This window comes from Hibiscus syriacus, unplaced genomic scaffold (assembly GCF_006381635.1).
Source record: "Hibiscus syriacus cultivar Baekdansim isolate YM2019G1 unplaced genomic scaffold, ASM638163v2 tig00117016_pilon, whole genome shotgun sequence".
NCBI lineage: Eukaryota > Viridiplantae > Streptophyta > Magnoliopsida > Malvales > Malvaceae > Hibiscus > Hibiscus syriacus.
The window spans coordinates 6,180,766-6,200,574 of NW_024063525.1; the positions used below are offsets into that span (position 1 = coordinate 6,180,766).

The 19,809-nt window shown below is 33.9% G+C and overlaps 1 protein-coding gene and 1 pseudogene across 1 annotated transcript; one reads left to right on the top strand and one right to left on the bottom strand.

The window, feature by feature from the left end:
• Window positions 1-2,906: 2,906 nt before the first annotated feature.
• LOC120195469 (protein MTL1-like) lies at window positions 2,907-4,035 on the top strand. Its single transcript, XM_039197487.1, has one exon. It carries the CDS (start codon window positions 2,931-2,933, stop codon window positions 3,573-3,575), a length of 645 nt encoding a protein of 214 aa, XP_039053418.1. The 5' UTR covers window positions 2,907-2,930; the 3' UTR covers window positions 3,576-4,035.
• Window positions 4,036-5,483: 1,448 nt separating this feature from the next.
• Window positions 5,484-9,726, bottom strand: LOC120195542 (annotated as a pseudogene).
• Window positions 9,727-19,809: the final 10,083 nt, after the last annotated feature.

Sequence of the window (19,809 nt, forward strand, 5' to 3'; positions counted from 1 at the left end):
ATTACTTTCGTTGGCCATGTAGTCTCCGCATAAGGCATCAGAGTAGATCCAAAAAAAGATTCAAGTTATAGTGGATTGGCAACCCCAAAGAGTGTTCTTAAAGTTTGAAGTTTCTAGGGGCTTGTTGGTTATTATAGATGATTTGTGAAGAACTTCTCAATGTTAGCTTCACCGCTAACTAAGTTGTTACGAAAAGATGTGCCTTTTTATGGTTGGAGAAATGCCAAGAAAGTTTTGAAATACTAAAGAGGATTTTAATAGAGGCACTAGTGCTTGTACAACCTGTGTCGGGTAAAGACTATGTAGTCTTGGGTTGGAGTGTTCTTTGAAGATTTTATATGTTATAAGAAGATTAATGAAGGAAAGTTAGTTGGGTTTAGTAAGGACGAGTTTAATGGTATTATTGGAGGTAAAAGTAAGAGAATGAAATGAAATTTGGGTAAAAATCGAAATGAAAAATGAAAAATCTGGATAAGGGTATCTGTAGTTGAAGAACAGTACCGATACTATAGTTTTAAATTTGAGGAAATAGGATGAACAGTATCGATACTGATGCAAATAGTATCGATATTGTTGTGGGTATCGCTACTAAGTGGAAAGTATCGATACTATGGATTCCAGAATACAAAAATGGTATCGATACTGAAGGGAGTATTGGTACCATAATATGGAAGTATCAATACCATAGTAGATGCACCGATACTATTGAGCCTAGAATTTTAAGATAGGATGAATTTCAATCGAAATTGAAAATAATAGTACTTTTGAGTATTATTAAAAGTATAAATGTTAGAAAGTATACTAACATTCGTATGGTACGTGTAAATAATGGATGCTTGTGTAGATCGTAACCAAGCTCCAGAGTCAAGCAAGAAAAAGGGCAAGGATAAAGTTGCCGAATAGTCAGACATCATTACAACATACGAGTCAGACATATCAGGTGAGTTCATTTATTGTACTTCTATGAAATGAGGGAGACTTGCGACGAGTCAACCTCAAATATTTTGATAAAGCATGTTTTACAACACTTTGATATGTTTTCATAATGTTTATGGGAATGATATTATGAATAAGTTTTATAGCATGAACTGCTCTAAAATGAATAGATGAACGTTGATGTTGTTCAATGGTTATCGATATTGCAGAAATAAATGTTTAAATATGTGAATTTGACTTAAAATCCCATTGTATGTGCATTGAGAGTCGTAGGTGCATTTTGACATACTTCGTGTATGATGGTATCAATCGATTTTGTTTAATGCATAACAATGCATTTTCGTATCAGTACTATGTGTACTTTTGGCAATACATGTGCAATCATGGTATTCATAATGAGTTTGTGAATTCCCATTTCGATATACAATTATGTATATAAGTTATCTATCGATTTTGTTTAAAGCATAACGGTGCATTTTCGACACTAAAAGTGCAACTCATGGTATTCATAATGTGTTTATGAATGACCATTTCGGTATTATGTGTGCAATCCATGGAATTCATAATAAGTTTGTGAATTTCCATTTCGACACTACGGTGTAATGCATGTACCTTGTGTATGAATTTCACTTCATTAATATTTTTATGCCTTACTAAGTAAATACATAGTGTGTTTTGATTTCACGCGTAGGTATTAGCAAAGAATAGCTAAGTAAGGAGTGCAGTAGAGATCATCAATCCAAGGTTGACTCATCAGTAATAGTAGGACAATTATGTCTACTTTTGATGAATTAGATGGCATGTATTGGACTTATAAAAATGCTCTGGAATGTATTTGTCTTACGGTTATTGTAATATGTTATAACCTTAAGATTATTTTATCTACTGAAAGTTAACAAGCTTTTTTTTACACTAAAATGTTTTACTAATGGGACAAAATTTTATGGTTTACAAATAAAAAAATGTTTTAAAAGTCATGTGACACCTGTGACTTGTGTACGACAACGTATACGGGAAATGGGTGTTACAAAATTCTTGTGTTCATTTTTTTAATTTTTCCTCTTAAGCTTCCACCAATTTTTTATTGCCAATTCACCCCCTCTTGGTTATTTCATCTTTTCGATTGACTCAACACAATTACGGAGAAAACATCCCCAAACGGCTAGAAATCATCCTCAACTTCTAAAAACGACCACAAACACATTCCAACTTATAAATACAAGTTCAAGACACTTGAAGAAGGTTGGAACACCTATCCAAACAATCAAACATAAGAGAAATTTTTTTCCACTCTTTATTTTATTTCTCTTGTAAATAGTTGTGTTTTGTGAGCATTAATTTGTAAACACTATACTCTGTAGAGGTTTTATTATTTACTTCTTTTATCCTTTTGAAAATGGGTTTTGGTTCTAGTTCAGCCAAGTGAAAAGCTAGGTAATGTAAATGTTATCTCTTGATCATGTAAAAAGAAAGAACAAATTAGTGAATTTGTTAAAAAATTCTTAGCGAGTAGCTAAGGTAGTGGATGTAGACTTTGGTTGAGAAAGTCGAACTACTATAAATCCTTATGCAACAATTTTCTATCCCTTTAAATCTCCTTTACTCCCTAAAATTCTCAAAAAGCCCATTCAGCCCCTCTTGACAATATTTTTGGTTGTTCAATTAAGCTTCTTCTAAATGTTTACTAGCAAATATTAGAATTTAAATTCCTATTTTCATTCTACTTAAATCAAATTGTTAGTAAATAACATTATTACAAAATTAATAAAAAATAATGTCAAAACAAAATTAAAATATATATATTTTAAAAAACTTAACCAAAGGGGACATCAAGAGTTGTTAGTCAAAGTATCCGAACCGGATCATGCTGTTGTTTAAGTTAAAGACTTCAAAATAAAGAATATAATGAAGGAATTGATCCCCCTATTTATCACATATGAATTGCAAATCTCAAAAAGAAAAAGAAAACAAAAGCAAAGCAAAGCAAAACAAAGATGCTCCCTCTCCCACTAAAGTTGGTACGACAAGCCCTTACCCATCACCCATTCCTCCTCTCCCAAAACACCCACCACCGTTGCCGTCGCCTCTATCGCCATCATCACCATTACAACGGCCATGATATCGAAGATGAAGAGGACGAAGACGAAAATGATTATCATGAAGACGATGTCTGCAATTCAAAATCCAGCTTTTACAATTTTCATTGCCATTCCTCAAAGCCGCCGAAACCCAAATCCGAAACCAAAACCAAAACCCCATTGCTTCTTTTTCTCCCTACGAGAGAAATCATCGGCGACACATACAGTTTAGCCAACATAGCCAGAGAAATGGGCATGGATTTGCACCCTACGCCTTCCCTTTCTCACATCATTTTCTCTTTCTCTTCTTCATCTCCCTCTCCTTCTTCCTCTTCCTCTTCCTCTGCTTCTTCCTCCGCCTTGTCTCTCTCTTCTTCCTTCTCCATGCCTTTACCCACCGGTGCAGTTTTGATTTCCTTCCCTACACTCTCTTCCTCTTCCCTCTCCCATCTTCGATCCTTCGTTTCCCTCTCTAAAGGCCTTTTCAAGCTGGTATTTCTCACTACCGATGACTCGGATTGCGATGCGAAACTCGATGATGCGCGTAACTGGGATTACTAGTCCGTTTCTCTGTTTTCGAAGCGGACAGGCGATCGGATCGATTCCATTCAGTCGTTTCAAGGGCTTTAGCTGGAATGGGATGGACCCTTTTCAGTACGAGGAAAAACCCATCTCTGGATTCTCTTAGCACCGCTTCCAAATCTGTTTAATTGTTCAGGAAAGTGGATTCGGGTCGGGTTCGTGGAGGGAGAGGCAATGGGGAACGCATGATAAGAGAGCTGAGATTGCCTTCGTTGGATTTCAGGAATGCTCCTTTGAAGATCCATCTCTGGATTCTCTTAGCACCGCTTCCAAATCTGTTTACTTGTTCAGGAAAGTGGATTCGGGTCGGGTTCGTGGAGGGAGAGGCAATGGGGAACGCAGGATAAGAGAGCTGAGATTGCCTTCGTTGGATTTCAGGAATGCTCCTTTGAAACTTTTGCAGTATGTTGTTCTCCTTCCTTCCTTCCGTCCGTCCGTCCGTACGTACGTAGAATTTATTGTTACATGTTTGCAATGTGCTATTTAAATTGAATGACTTTTATAGGTAAAATTTATTTCTTGAGAAGTATTTCAATGAATGTTTTATTGAGGATACATTCTACGGAAAACTGATACTAAAGAGTGATGAAAATAGCTAAATTCTTGTGCTGAAATGTTGATGGGAAATTTTATCTTTTTGAACAGAAATATTGACTGGAATAGTTGGCATGCATACTACTTGTAAGATACACATAATAAGATGCCATTTACAGTTGTAAATGAAGCATATGCTTGAAAGTTTTTTAAAAAATAAGCAGTAATAACAGCTTTATTTTGAGATGAGCTTGTTTGCTTATAGCTTGTAACCTAGTTAGGCATAATTTAGAGACTGGTGTTTTTTGAAGTTTGTAGGTGAAGTTGTCCTTTACTGTCACTACAAACTTGCATGATAAATTTTAAGTGTGTGCTATATCTAATGCAGCAAATCGAATGATAAGCATGAAAAGGAATAACAGCCTATGGAGGAAAATTTTCATGAAATTGCTGTATATATGGAAACGGAAACACTTGATTACCCCTTAGTACATCAATGAGTTGAGAAATACTTGTGTGCTTGGAACTTTAGCAAGGCAAACCATGCAGATTTAGGCTGGAAATATCTTATTTGTATTCCTAAGCCGGTGTCTGCAGGTATAGTTCTTGCATCATGTGAGGAAATGCATATTAGTTTCCTTGTATATATATGGAAACGGAAACACTTAATTATCCCTTAGTACATCAATGAGTTGAGAGATACTTGTGTGCTTGGAACTTTAGCAAGGCAAACCATGCAGATTTAGGCTGGAAGTATCTTATTTATATGCCTAAGCCGGTGTCTGCTGGTATAGTTCTTGCATCATGCGAGGAAATGCCATATTAGTTTCCTTGTGGACTTGGGAGGAAATATTGGATTTATTTCTTTTTATAGGGACCCTTTCTTTCCTATGCCATATTAGTTTCCCTGTTCTTATTTCCACGAAGGGAGTACGAGTTTCCTATGCAGCTTTAGACTATCTTGTGATCGTGGCAGATCCACTAAGGCACGAGGGCGGACAAATGTCAACCTTCAAATTCAAATTTTCTCATAGTGAAACTCTATTTGTTTCTATCAGTACAAAAAATTTATGTGATTAATGTGTACTCATGTATGAAAATATTTCTCAATTCGCCATTGCCTGAAATAGAAATCATCGGATACAACACAAGTAATGCACTTGTTTGCTTGTTGTACGTATTACATTTTGTCTTTGCTGTAATACTTAATTCTCAATTTCCCTATCGACTCTACTTTAAGGTCATACTCTTGGTGATGCGTATCTATAAAGCCTTGGAACATTGATTTTCAGAAATGAAACCAGAAAGTATGAAGGTCAAAATGTCAAAACCGACCCCACAAAAAAATGCACATTCCCTTAAAGGGTCAATTATCGCAACATGATTGTACGCATAAATGTTACCCCCGTCAACATCTCATATCTCAAATATCAACACTATCAATTGGCTGCCATTTATGAAGTATTCAATAAAGCCCCCATATTTTTCCACTTCCACTACTATTATGTAGGACAAGCGGTAAAAAAAGAATACAGAAAATTTATATGTATGCATCACGCATCATATATCAACAAATCATGTTGTATGAGCACTATGCGTTCTTGAGGCCCATATACCAAACACAAGAAACCAGAACACAAACAAGATTGCCCAGTAGCGTGTGGGCCCATACTTGATCCTTGTCAGCACAATCTGCAATTACCACCAATTTCATACAAAACATAATCTCAACTGAAATTATATCATACTGAATCAAACAAACCATATGACTTAAATTCAGAATGCAACTGAAATACTTAACCCGAAATTGATATATTACTTTGGTTTACAATAGCCTGAAAGGATGAAAATTGTTTACTGAACAACATATATGGAACTATAGGTGCATAAAAAACATGGCATTCCCATTCTGAAGATATAGCAAGAGTACAGTAAAGTTTATCAAGATAGTTGTTATTAGTTTGTCAAGGAACAAAAACATAAACAAAATATCATATATCAACAAAATCCAAATATATTCAACATTTACTCAAATCAAATGCAGATGAGTTTAGAAAACAACGACTACAGATATGGGATCCAAGTTACTTACAAAGCGAAAGAAGACCACAACTGTTAAAGCACATATGCCTCCCAAGAGAATATGAAGACCACTCCTAGCCGTTTTCTACAAAACAAAGAGTGGCACATAACCGTTATAATCCCTGATGACTAAATGCATCACAAGTTAACTGCAACTGAATAAACCTAATAAATACGTAACATATATATTTAACTAGATAATGTCTTCTTGAAGTTTTTATGGACAAAAATGCATGATGCAGAAGCTATTACTATTATGTATTTTATTATTTCAGTCTTTTATTTATTAATTACTAGACACATAGATATAGAGCTACTGTTATAAGTTATCTCTAGGGTTCAAATCTAGGGATAGAATTTAAACTTTATTAGTAACCCTAGTATAAATAAGTTGGAAAATATATTTACAACCTACTTCACTATATAACTAGGATTATAAGTTTTCTCTAGTGTTGAACTATGAAAGTTAGAACTTATTGGTAACCCTAGTATTAAAAAGTTGTAAACTAGATTTACAACCAACTTCATTATATTCTCTTCATTACTAGAGTTTAGAAACCAAAGGTCTTTATAACATATCGTTTTCCTAGAATACCAACTTCTTACTCTTTTTTCAGCCTAGTTCTCTCTATTTGCTGCTGTTTTCTCTCTAATCCACAACAATACGTGACCACCAGGAGAATAATGATGCTGCACAAATGCACATGTAATTGAGAAAAATTATTGTTCCATTCAATCAATGGATAAGGAAAGGATGATTAAAATAAAATTGTTTTCCTCATTCAAGATTTTGGTCACCAAGAAAACATATGGGTCTCTACATACAATTAGGTTGATCCCGAAAATTCCTCTCATGAACTCAAAAACTCACAATTCACAACACTTTCAGACTCGAGTCAAGTTGAAAAAGGATAACTGACTTACTGCTAACCAACACCCAAAAGTTTCAAGGTCCAACAGTTAATGGCTCCTTTTACAAAAAATGTGGCAAACTTTTTCAGATAATGTGATGAGGAATTTTTTTTCCATCTAGGGTCTCAATGGAATTATTTTCTGATCTAGGATGGTTGCTACAGTACCCGCTGTAAGATGCCCGGACCACACAATATCTTCAGGAAGACGCCCAGACGATAGGGCATCTTTGGCAAGGCTGTAGCATTACAAACTTTCAAGTACGCATGCAGTTAGGGTGAAGACACCGTGTCATCAATATTTATTGGGAGGGGGAGGATCATAGATAAACATTTTTTTTGAAACCATGTTTAATAGGCCAAATTCTTACCTAAGGATGAGCAAAACTCGACTCGACTCAAAAACCCGATGTTTTCGACTCAACTCGAATTGACTTAGAGTTGTAATGTCATAAACTCGACCAAACACGAAAATTTTTTAAGTTCAAATCAAGTTATAAATACAACTTGAATAACTCGAAATTTTTAGTAATTAGCAAGTTTGAGTTGAATCTCTCGACGCTACATGATATATGTATATCATATATGAAAAAAATATGAATAAATATATATGTATTGTATGTGGTTATAGAAAACCGTTTAAATTGAAATCAAATAGTATTATAATATTATAAATATTTAAGATTAAATTTAAATAGAAACTCAAATAAATTGACTCGAATCGAATTTTATAAACTCGATTTGATTCAAAAAAAATTAAGTCAAATTCGAGTTATAAAATAGGATTCGTCAACTAGAATAACTCGAAATTTTTTGACTCGACTCAACTTGATCGAACTTTCACCACTATTCTTACCTGGTTCACATGGTTTTACTTGAAGAAAATGAGATAAAGAACCAATGAATACCACAATTAATATTTCCAGATTGCAACCTATGCATTCAGCCTAATTCGAATAAAAAAATAAATTTTTCTAAGAAATCTGATTAGTTGCAAATTACTTTTGAAGATATAAAGGAGCTTAATGATGTGTATCAGACCCAACACTCTCATTGTGGCAGATATGATTCTCACTAGAACAGGGGGATAATACAGAAAACATAATACAGACAACAATATGCAGTGCGACAGAAAGATACAGTAGGCATACATGTATGGAAAATGTTCATAAAGAACTCAGTATGGGAAGAGATTGATTAATTATTCGATAGAGATCTTTCCTCTATTACAGGAAAGAACTTTTTCATTCTAATTAGGCATTTTCCATCAATTAATTAGTATGATCATCTTTTCTCACAATTGGAAAAATATTTAAGTTTCTGTAAATCTTCATGCACAAGCATATGATTAAAAGTTTTCATTTATTAAATTTCTTTGTTGGCAGGAAAAACAAAACGAACTCCTTAGCTTGTTAGATGAGCATTTATCAGAAAATACCTTTCCAACGCGAGGAGCAATGAGCCATGCAAGCGTAACAGTAAGTAGACCTGTAGCAAGCAGAATTCCGGTACCTTCCACAGCCCACTGGGTTGCAGGATTTTCAGTGGGAGCTACTTCAGTGACAATATTTGAGGGCTGTTCAGACACAACCTGTGAAAGTGCAGAAGAACTATTGTTGTTGTTATTACTATGCGGACTGAACCACAACGAAATCTCACTTTGTCGTTGCCTCCGAATAGCAGCAACAGCATCAGGGTCTACACCTGAATTTGTGTGAATTTGGGCAGGATTAGGATCTCCACTAGAAGTCCTTTCTCTCAACGCTTCATAATCTTTCAAAGAAACCACAATTTTCTTAAAATCAGAAGTCCTGATATTTTTTGCAGGATTTCCACAGATCTCACAAACAGTAGATCCATGACTAACAAACCATTTGAGAGCACAAGCATAATGCACTAGAGCAAGATCATTTTTACAAGAACAACCAAGTTCAATTAATGCATCTTGATGATGACATGAGCCTATTTCTAAATCAGTGCTACATATGAAAACCTCTCCTTCAGGGCTTATGAACTCAACAAACCCGGATTCTCTCCTATGACTCTTAGCATGAGACTCATCACCTTCAACATCCTTTTGAACTCCTTCAATAACTGGCTTATCTTCACCCTTGGTTTTAACTGCTACTGCTAAGGGAGGAGAGATCCCAAAAATGCCAAAGCAGCATCCCCTCTTTTGTCAGATTCTGAACACTGGAAAACGCGACAAGAAGGCAAACCAGCCTCTTTGTCTAGACAATATCGCGAGTAGGCTCCTGAATCATCAATGTCAGCATTTAAGCAGCTATCATTGCTGACACCTCCATTAGCTGCTAGTGGCAAGTTTTCTTTACCCATCATGAATCCAATATAATTAAATAAGATCAGTTCAACTAAAGCAGAATATTATTTCTTAGATGCAGAATCTTAATATTCCAAGAAGCCAATCACCCCATTGCAAATTGCTAACGAGCTGAAATGCAGCAACACTATCTTTACACAAATGGACAGCTCACATCCACTTCCACTCCTTTGAAAAAAGGTGTTTTATTGTTTCAGCACGATCCAGGGCCTTAATGAACGATAGAAACAAAAGAACAATTGCTGCAATCAGGAAAGTTGATAAAATCACCTATAAAACACAAGATTTTGTTTCAAAAATAGTAAAACATCGTACCTTTTTTAACAAATATAAAAACATAAAAGGGCACACAAGAGAGAAGGAACCCTAAAAAGTAAAAAACATATCCCTGGCCAAACATGAGAAATACATAAGAACAATTGTAACTAAGAATGGGAGGCAGTAAATAGATTATCTTCTTCACCATCTGAAAGGATTTAAAACAATCAATATAATAACATAAATTTTCAAATAAAATCAATTAAAAACACATGATTTCCACACAACTTGAATAAACACTCAAATGGTCGAATCTTAATTATTTTTAAAATATTGAGTGGGTAGTAAGAAAGAAGAAAAATATATAAATAGTTAAAGGCATAGGAAAGGAACACCAATAATTAAAAATGTGGGAAGTCAATAGAGTCAAACTCAAAACTGCAATTCAACTAATTAATATGCAGCTATTAAAAAAATGAAAAGAATCAAAAGCAAAGCAATAGAATCACAAACTTAACAGGCAGCTCAAACTCTGTAGAGAAAACTGGTTAGTAATAAATGAAATAACAAACAGACGAACCAAAGAAAACCCATAAATCCTACATAAAAAAAATAGAGAAAACAAGAGAAGTATTAAAAAAAACCCAAACCTATTGGAAATTGGGATGGATCGGGGAAATTGTTCGCAAGAACGAAAAAGGGGGAGGGGATAGTAGATATACGGTGGTAATGTGGGGCTGCCGGCTCGGCTCCGATGGTTCTTTAGTTGTATTACTCCGATGTTTCGTAGGTTTCACATTTGATCTACTTTTTTGGTTTTGGACTGTAACTTTGCTTGCAGAGAGTCGACTCCTTGGAGGATTTCGAGTGTCTTCCTCTCCGTTTACTTTGGAATTATTTTGAGTTGTATGTGACATCAGTTTGTTTCGAATAACTTCAACTATAAAAATGTTATTTTTTTTATTAATATAAGATGTTTATAAATAATAGTATTTCTCTAAAAAAAAATTTAACCATTTGATAATTAATTTTTAAATAATTTATACAAATTTTTATGTTCAAATCTAAAATCTTTAAAAATAGTAATTATTGCTTTATTTTTTTGGATAATTAAAAATTATTGAAATATTGAGTTTGAAAGGATATATCATTACTTTAATCATGCCACGTAATTTAGTTCATACGTTTTTTCCTTTTTAAATATCGAGATTTCAAAAAATATATTTTTCAAAAATTATGTAAGTTTTTATGAAATATATAGATATTTTTATGTTTAGTTACTTTAGCAATTTTTTTTCAATATCTATTGAATATAGTTTAATTATGAAAGTTTTTAAGAACTATAGATACTTGGATAAAATATACAAACGGACCATTATAAAATGTTTTATTATGTTTTATGATTTTTAAAAGTTATAAAATGATCACCTGACTATAAAATATTTAGACTTATGTTTTTTTTTCCTCAACTTTAACTGAAAATGACTTCTTATGAACATAGACAAGAAAATTGTTTCAACCAAGTAATAACAATTGAATTCAAGACTACACTCCCAAAGCCATGTGTTTTTTTTTATTAAATTATGGTGACTACAAAATAATATATGTTCTAAATACAAAACCTTTATAAATAAGATCCATTCCTTTAACTACTTAAGTAATTTGGTTCATGCACTCCAAAAGCCGTGTTTTACTAGAATAATCATACGATTTGCCTTATTACCACTCATTGTTAACCACTCTAATTTTAACATATACTTACAATGCAAGGTGTAAAGCTCCTCCTATGGTTGGAGTTTTGGTTAAAATATTTTTTACACCTCTCATGGCTGGAGTCCTGATGCTATGTAAATGCTATAACAAAGTGCAAGCATACACTATCGTATAAAATAATAAAATGATAATAATAAAGTTACCAGTGTTGATTCCCAACAGGAGCAACACTTGTTAAAAAAGAGTCTATATGCGAGGAAGAGATTGATTTGACGATTAACAAACAAATAGCAAAATAAAAATATCAAGATGATGAAAGTATGGGAATACTGCAACAAACAATGAAGAAATAAAACCAATGAACCTAAGATGATGTCATCTTGAGCTGCTAACCAAATGATAATGCTGCAGTAATATATTCATAAGTTATACAAAAATTAATTTACAACCTATTAAATTTATAATTCTCATTAAAAATTTGATAAGTTCATAATCGAGCATAACATAGGCATCCTATATCTCTATATTGATATGTTACTCTCGTAATTACCTATGCTGTAACAAAACTAGCATGACATCTTAATTAATTTCATCTCTAAACATAATTAAAAATTACATGCTTAAGATGCCATTATCTCTAATCAACATCATATTAAAACCATAACTCATAAATATAGTTCAAGCAACAAAAACCATCATATAAGAATTTAATCGAACACTTAATGTTCGATACCCAAAAATAGTAATAAACATTCAACATTCACAATAAAGTTTTTCCTCTCTCAAGTTCGAAAGATGAAAGTAAAGCTAAACCCCAATCGGTCACAGTTGCTGTTGCACTCCCCGACGAGTGGATTAGGATACCATCGTGGCTAAAAGTTGTGGAGAAAGATGTAGGAGATGAAGAAATTGGTTATTAAATGATGATGGGATTACTCCTATTTATAGGTTGAGGGAATGGACCTTCAACCAATGGTTTTTCGCCATAATTCAGGTGATTCTAGAGCCTTGACAACTACCCTCTTTTAATTGTACCTTCTAGAAGGTTCTCCATTATTCACTTGATTAGTCATCATATGCTACAAAATCGCTCAGCAATCCAACACAATATCACCTACAGCTTCAAATAATGCCTCCAGTATCAGCGTACCCAATTCCAACATAAAACATAAAAATTAAACCAACAATGACCAACTTTTTCATTACGCAAATGATAGAAAATATATAAAAAAATGATGCCAAAAATGTTCCTAACAATACTTAAGTTCAATCTCAACCTAGGTAAAAGATACTAAAAAGATAACTCTTTTGGAGAGTTATCACACCCCAAACCTAAGTGTTTGCTTGTCCTCAAGAAACTATTACACTACAACTAAAAGCAATGCTACAGGAAAATATCAGGAAACCTTTCAGAAAATTTCTCTCATTTTATTTTTTAGCCATCAGATAAGGCTACAACAAAGCATGCTGCATATATGTTTTTAAAATATCGAAGAATACAATTTCAACTTAGTAGTCTCAAAAATCATAGTGTGTAATTTAGGTGTATTCAATCAGTTCTTAGCTAAGTTAGAAAAGCTTGCACCTACTTAGTTAATAGTTTTCAATGCTAAAAAAATTTGCCTTTGTCTATATTGGAGCTATTACCAGCATTTCCAACTTATTTCCTAGGACTAAGTTGAAGCTATTACCAGTATCTCTAACTTATTTCCTAATTTTTATAAGCAAGATTAAATGTAGCATCTAATAAAATATATGAGATTTATAGTTTAAAATTTTCTAACTTCTGTAAGTATTGAGAGCATACACTTATAGTGTTTAAAAGTTCTATGAATCCTAATTCCACTAATTCTCTACAACATTCTTCTACCATTTCACAGCATTAAGATTTTCATCATCAGACATCATTAAAAATTTCCTAAAAGAATATCTTTCATTGGTTTCCTAACACTAATTCTAAAGCATTATTAATCTCATTCCTATATGTTGTAACAATTTATGCAAGAAAAACATGCAAACAAAACTAACATGTAATCCTAAACACAACACATACAAAATTTAAAATCAACAATCTAAATAACACACCCCTAAACTTAAAGGTTGCATTGTCTTTAATGTATGCTAAAAAGAAAAGTAAAAAGTACAATGATATAGGGAGAACAAAACACCCCTAAGTTGGCTTGTGTGGACTCTTCCTCGGGCTGACATTGTTGGGATAGACTCTTTTGGCAGTAACTTTGGCTTTTGAAGAATTATTCCTCTTTTGGCTCTTCGATATTGTCGTGGCCTTGGCTGAAGTAACATAAAGAATGTGAGTAGTAGTTGTTGTTGTAGCATCATTCAGTTTAGGAGCAGGGGCTTTAATTTGAGGGTCCTTATAATTCTTGGCGTCACTAACGAGATTAGTGGACGAGCTCTTTGGCAGATTGGCTTCAACTAGGGCTACGACTTAAGTAATAACTTTCCTAAGTATTTGAGTGACATCATGGTCTTGCTGCTTTGGTGTTGTGGCATCTTTCACTATCACTTCAGCATTTAGGTCCAACAATTCTTGAGTGGCTTCACCTTCCTCACTTGTCTTATCTTGGTGGCTAATTTCCTCATCGCCAATTTTCTCCTCATTGACGTCCTCAAAGTCGGCAGTAATGATATCGGTAGATGCCATCGAATCAAGCATGCTTTCTACCTCTTTCCCTTTCTTCTCGTCGGAATCACTATCTTCTTCCTCGTCCTTCGTTTCTACATCTTTATCATCAACATGGTCTTTATTCTCATTCTCAGAGTTTGCAGAGCAGGCTACAACATCTGACATTGGTGATGGAGCTATGTCATTTAGCACAAGCATTGGGACGACAGGAAACGATACATCTATCTTCTTGAATTGCTTGCTGATAATTTGTTAAATGACTGCATCGTAATCCTTGGTGTATTGCTAATATTTCACCTGGGCATTGTGCATTTGAGACTAGTTTTACAATGCATGACTCAGCATCGACTGGGTGTTTTCGTGTTTTACTGACATTGATACCATGGCTTGCTGTAGTTCCAACAAAACATGATTTGATGGGGGCTTTTCTTCCTTGGCAGCATCAACAACAGGTTCACTAAATGTCTCTTCTTCATGTTGCTTTCAATTTGGCCCTTAATCGAACTTGGTCGAATTGGAGATCGGTTGGCATAAACTTGGTCAGAAGTCAATAGTGGCACTTGTGCTTGTTTGCACAATGAGGTGATTAGGGAAGGAAAGAGCAAGTAACCAAAGGTTTTCTGGGTGCATCTAAAAATTTCAATGGAGATGATTTTACCAACATCTATATGTCCTCTAGCCAATATCGAATGAAGCAGTAGAATTCTATCTTTAATAATATAAGAGTAATGCATGGTAGGCATCAATCGGGTTCGGATAAAAGTAAACCATACCCTTGTTGCTTTGTTGAGATGCAACCACTTTATTGTGTCTACTTTCATGGGTGATATATCCCATGATTTTCCTGGAATACAGACATTAATGCCGACTTGGGTCAGCTGGGCAGTGGTCAAGGTTTCAACAATTGCTAAATGATCGCATGCATCATCATGTACACCCAGCAATGAGTTTATCGACTTAGCTCACCAATGAACCATCTTCTCTCAAGCATACACCAAAGGTTTCTCTTCATCCGTTAGGTTGCTATAAAACTCTCATATGCGCTCTTGAGCAATGTCTCCTGGATACTCACAAAACTTTTCCAATTGGAGAGTGGAAATGGTATCTATGATGTAATCCACTTGCTGTAAATTGAGGAAAGATCGAACCCTGTTCAAAATATAAATCTCGATCAGAGAGTTCTTCCTTATATCGGTGCTGATGTTTGGGTTCGAAAAATCTCATAGGACCCTCGTGGAAATCACCATCGGTTATGGCTTACGTGGTAGTACTGTAGGTGGCCGACGAGAACTCTTGGTCATGTTTTTCTTTTTCAGCGCCATGTAAGTAGCTTGAAAGAGTGAAGAGAAATACAAAAAAAAAAAAAATGAAGAATTAAAATGGGAGCTTCAAGGTTTTGGGAGAAAATGGCCAAGGAAAATTTTTAATTGGGGTAAAAATGCATAAAGGTTGCGTGTGAAAAGAGAGGTAATAAATGATAGAAGAAAAAAAATTAAATGGGAGGAAATGATAAGGATAATAGTTTTTGAATGTAGGGTTTTAATTAGATGTGATAGACGATTATGATTGAAGGGGTGACAAAGTGAGGTACAACTCACATATTTTTATTTCCCAAAATTTTACCCTAGCCAGTTGTTAGATGCTGCAACAATGTACAAACTAATTAACACCCTATATTGAACTGAATGTTGAGCAGCATACGCTAAAGAAAAACAGTGAAGTTGAATGTCAATCTACAACAAAGACTTGCGCATAAAACAAACAAAATAAAAAATTAATGAAAGGAAAAAAACTAACTAATATCAAAATTGACTTATTAAATGCTATAAGGAATTAAAGATTAGGAGGTTCTCTTAGTGTGATGGAAGAAATATGTAGGCTTTGTTGTTGGCAATAAGGCTTTAAACGCTTCCCATTAACTTTGAATGTACTTCCATCTGCTAAGTTCATAATTAGCATAGCAGTGTGAGGAAAAACTTCAACCACTTCAAATGGATTAGACTATCTCGATTTTAGCTTCCCAGGAAATATCTTTAGGTGAGAGTTGAATAACAAGACATGCTATCCAACATTGAATTACTTTGGAAAGATGTGTTTGTCATGCCTTCTTTTACTCTTGTCCTTGTAAATTCTTGCACTCTCATAAGCATTGTTTCCCAGTTCCTCTAACTCATTGATGTCCAACATCCATTTTTCACCAGTTCTATCCAAATTGAAATTTAATTGCTTCAGCGCCCATATGTCTTTATGCTCCAGCTCTACGGGTAAATGGTAAGCTTTGCCATACACCATACGATAAGGAGACATGCATAGTTGTGTTTTATATGTTGTCTTATAAACCCATAATGCATCCTCAAAATGTAGGGATCAATCCTTTTGAGAATGATTGACAACTTTTTGAGAACTTTCTTGATCTCACGGTTAGAGAATTCAGCTTGGCCATTAGTCTGTGAATGATATGCTGTAGCAATATTATGCTTTTCCCCATATCGATTCAATGCTCTAGCAACTTGATTACCAATGAAATTGGATCCTTCATCATTTATGAAAGCATGCAGTATTCCAAAAGTGAAAATGTTTTTGTGAAGAAACTTTAGAACCGCCTTAGCAATGCTGGTGGGCAATGCTACAGCTTCCACCCATTTAAAAACGTAGTCCACAACTACCAAGATAAAAAGGTTTCCATATGATGAAGGATATAGTCCCATGAAATCTAGCACCCATACATTAAATAACTCAATCTTTAAAATATGTTGCATTGGCATTCCGTTGTGACGAGAAATGCTATATGTTCACTGGCAGCGATCACATTGCTTAACATAGTCATTAACATCCTTGAACATAGAATGCCAAAAATAACCACATTACAAGACCTTTGTTGTAGTTCTCATGCCACCAAAATGACCTCTATAAGGAGCATTGTGACAATGGTGAAGAATATTGTTTTGTTCGCTTCGGGGTCACATCTTCTCAAAATTTGATCATTGCATTGCTTGAAAAGGTATGTTTCTTCCCAATGGTATGCTCTAACATCTCTCAAAAATTTCTTTCGACCTTGGTAATTGAGATCAAGTGAAATCATTCTGATCACCAAATAGTTGATAAAATCCACGTACCAAGGCAATGATGTGGCAACGAATAGTAGCTTATCGAGGAAAGTGTTCAAAATCACCAATACATTTCCATATTCACTACCATATTCCAATCTAGATAAATGATCAACCACTTGATTTTTAAACCCTTTCTTGTCTCGAATTTCTATATCAAACTCTTGAAGTATAAGCACCCATCGAATCAATCTTGGTTTAGTTTCATTTTTAGCAAATAAATGCTTACGAGCCGAGTGATAGGTGTAAATGATTACCTTGGTGCACACTAGGTAAGTAAAAAACTTATTAAAGGACAACAAGTAGTTCTTTTTTTTCATTGTGGTGTAATTTACATGGGCATCATTCAACGTCTTGCTGGCATAATGTATGCCATGAAACACTTTTTTTCTTTCGTTGGCCAGCAATGCTCTAGTAGCAAAGTCAATAGCAACACACATTAGTTCAAAGGGTAAGCTTCAATATGGTGCTACTATGATGGGCACACTAACTAACTTCAACTTATTTTTTTCAAAGGACTTCATTACTTTATCATCAACCATAATTTTTTGATTTTGCTCTAGCAATAAGCATAAAGGCCTACCGATTTTTGAAAAGTCCTTGATGAATCTTTGATAAAAACCAATATATCCTAAGAAACTCCTAACAACTTTCACATTGAAATGAGGTGGCATCTTCTCAATAACCTCTACTTTGGATTTGTCAACTTCAATGTTACAACTGAAGATGTGGTGCCCCATCACTATAACTTTAGTCATCATAAAGTGGCATTTTTTCCAATTTAAAACCAAATTGGTTTCTTTACATCATTTTAACATAAGAACCAAATGAGTGAGGCATTGATCAAAATCTTACCCAGAAATAGAAAAATAATCCATAAATACCTCCAAGTAGTCTTCAATCATGTCGGAGAATTACTCAAACAAAATGACATTCTTCAGAAAGAAAAAGTACCATAGGGCAGGTGAAAGCTGTAATACCCCAAACATCGGGTCAGTGACTAAAATGTAAGGATTTAAAAGTTGGTAGTTTAATTTGAATAAATTGAAAAGTACAAGGACTGATTTTGAAAATTGTGATTAAGACTTATTTTTAAGAATGAAAGAATGGAAGGGCATTATGGTCTTTTAGAAGGGCATTATGGTCTTTTAGCAGGAAATGAATTTAATATTCATTTTTTATAGATATTTATTAAGTGATGAATATGGGAAAAATAATGGAACTTTGGTTCTCTATTCTTCTTCTTCTTATTCTCTTCCTCGTAACTCCATTGCTAAGGTAAGATATGTTTCAAATTGGTTATTCTTTTCATTTTTGGGTTGGTGTTAAAGCCTTGAGTGATATAGAAGCTTAAGGATGAATAAAACTAAGAGATTAGTGAATTGTTAGTGAATTAGTAAAATGGGTTTTTAGTGAATTGATGAAATTTGGTCAGTAAATGGATTTTAAAAGCATATGTAACTTGTCAAATATGTAAATAAGAAATTTGGAGCCTTAGAAGTGATTGAAAACATGTTTGAATATTTGATGTGATTTCTAGTTTTAAGTGTTATTTGGAGAATTTGGATGTTATAAGGAGATTTATGAATGTAAGTTAGTTGGGATAAGTGATAATGAGTTTGATGGCATGCATGGTTGGAGATAAGAGTAAGAGATTTAGGCGAAATTTAGGTAAGAATTGAAGTGAAATGAGTAAAATATGGGTCAGGGTATCAGTACTGGAAGAACAGTACCGATACTATAAGGTTAAATTGAAGGAAAGAGTATGAATACGATTAACATTATCGATATTGATTGAAGTAGTATCGATATTGATGTGGAGGTATCGATACCAAGAGGAAGGTATCAATACTTTAATTTAAAATTGGATTTCCAGAATGCAAAAATGGTATCGATATTGAAGTGGGTATTGATACCACATGAGAGAATTATCGATATTGTAGGAGGGGTACCGATACTATTCAGTCTGAAATTTTAAGTGGATGGTTTATTTTGTTTATGTAAATGCGAATTTATTAATATTTGATGTATACTATTGGAAATTACTGGTTGAGGGCTGAAATTGAAGTTAGAATGTGAAATTAAGCCATTTTGGAATGTTGGTAAAGTTTAAGTACAAATGGTGAACATTTAGAAAGTTAATGGCTTAAGTGGTAATTTTGGTATTGTTGAGATTTTGGGCTGTAAGTTTAATGCAGGAAAATTTTTGGGCTTATGTGGGATATAATTTAAGAATTTATGACAAGGGCCCTTTATGAATAAAAAGGAAAAATTAGTATGAATTTGAAAAGAATTAGAAAATAATAGTACTTCTGAGTATTATTATTTTGTATAGATGTTAGAAAGTATACTAACATTGTATTTTATATTGTATGTGTAATTATGGTTGCTTGTCTATATCGTAATCAAATTCTTTAGACAAGCAAACAAAAAGGCAATAATAAAGTTACAGAATAGTCAGACTACATTAAGGCATAATATTGAGGCATACCAGGTGAGTGCATTTATTATGTACTTATATGATATGAGGATGACTTGCGATGAGTCAACCTTGAATGTTTTGATAAAAGTATGTTTTATCGTATTTTAAAATATTTTCATAAAGTTTATTAAAATTATT

Bases quoted from the DNA above. Each gene is read 5' to 3' on its own strand.
- LOC120195469 (XM_039197487.1), top strand. From the start codon at position 2,931: ATGCTCCCTCTCCCACTAAAGTTGGTACGACAAGCCCTTACCCATCAC.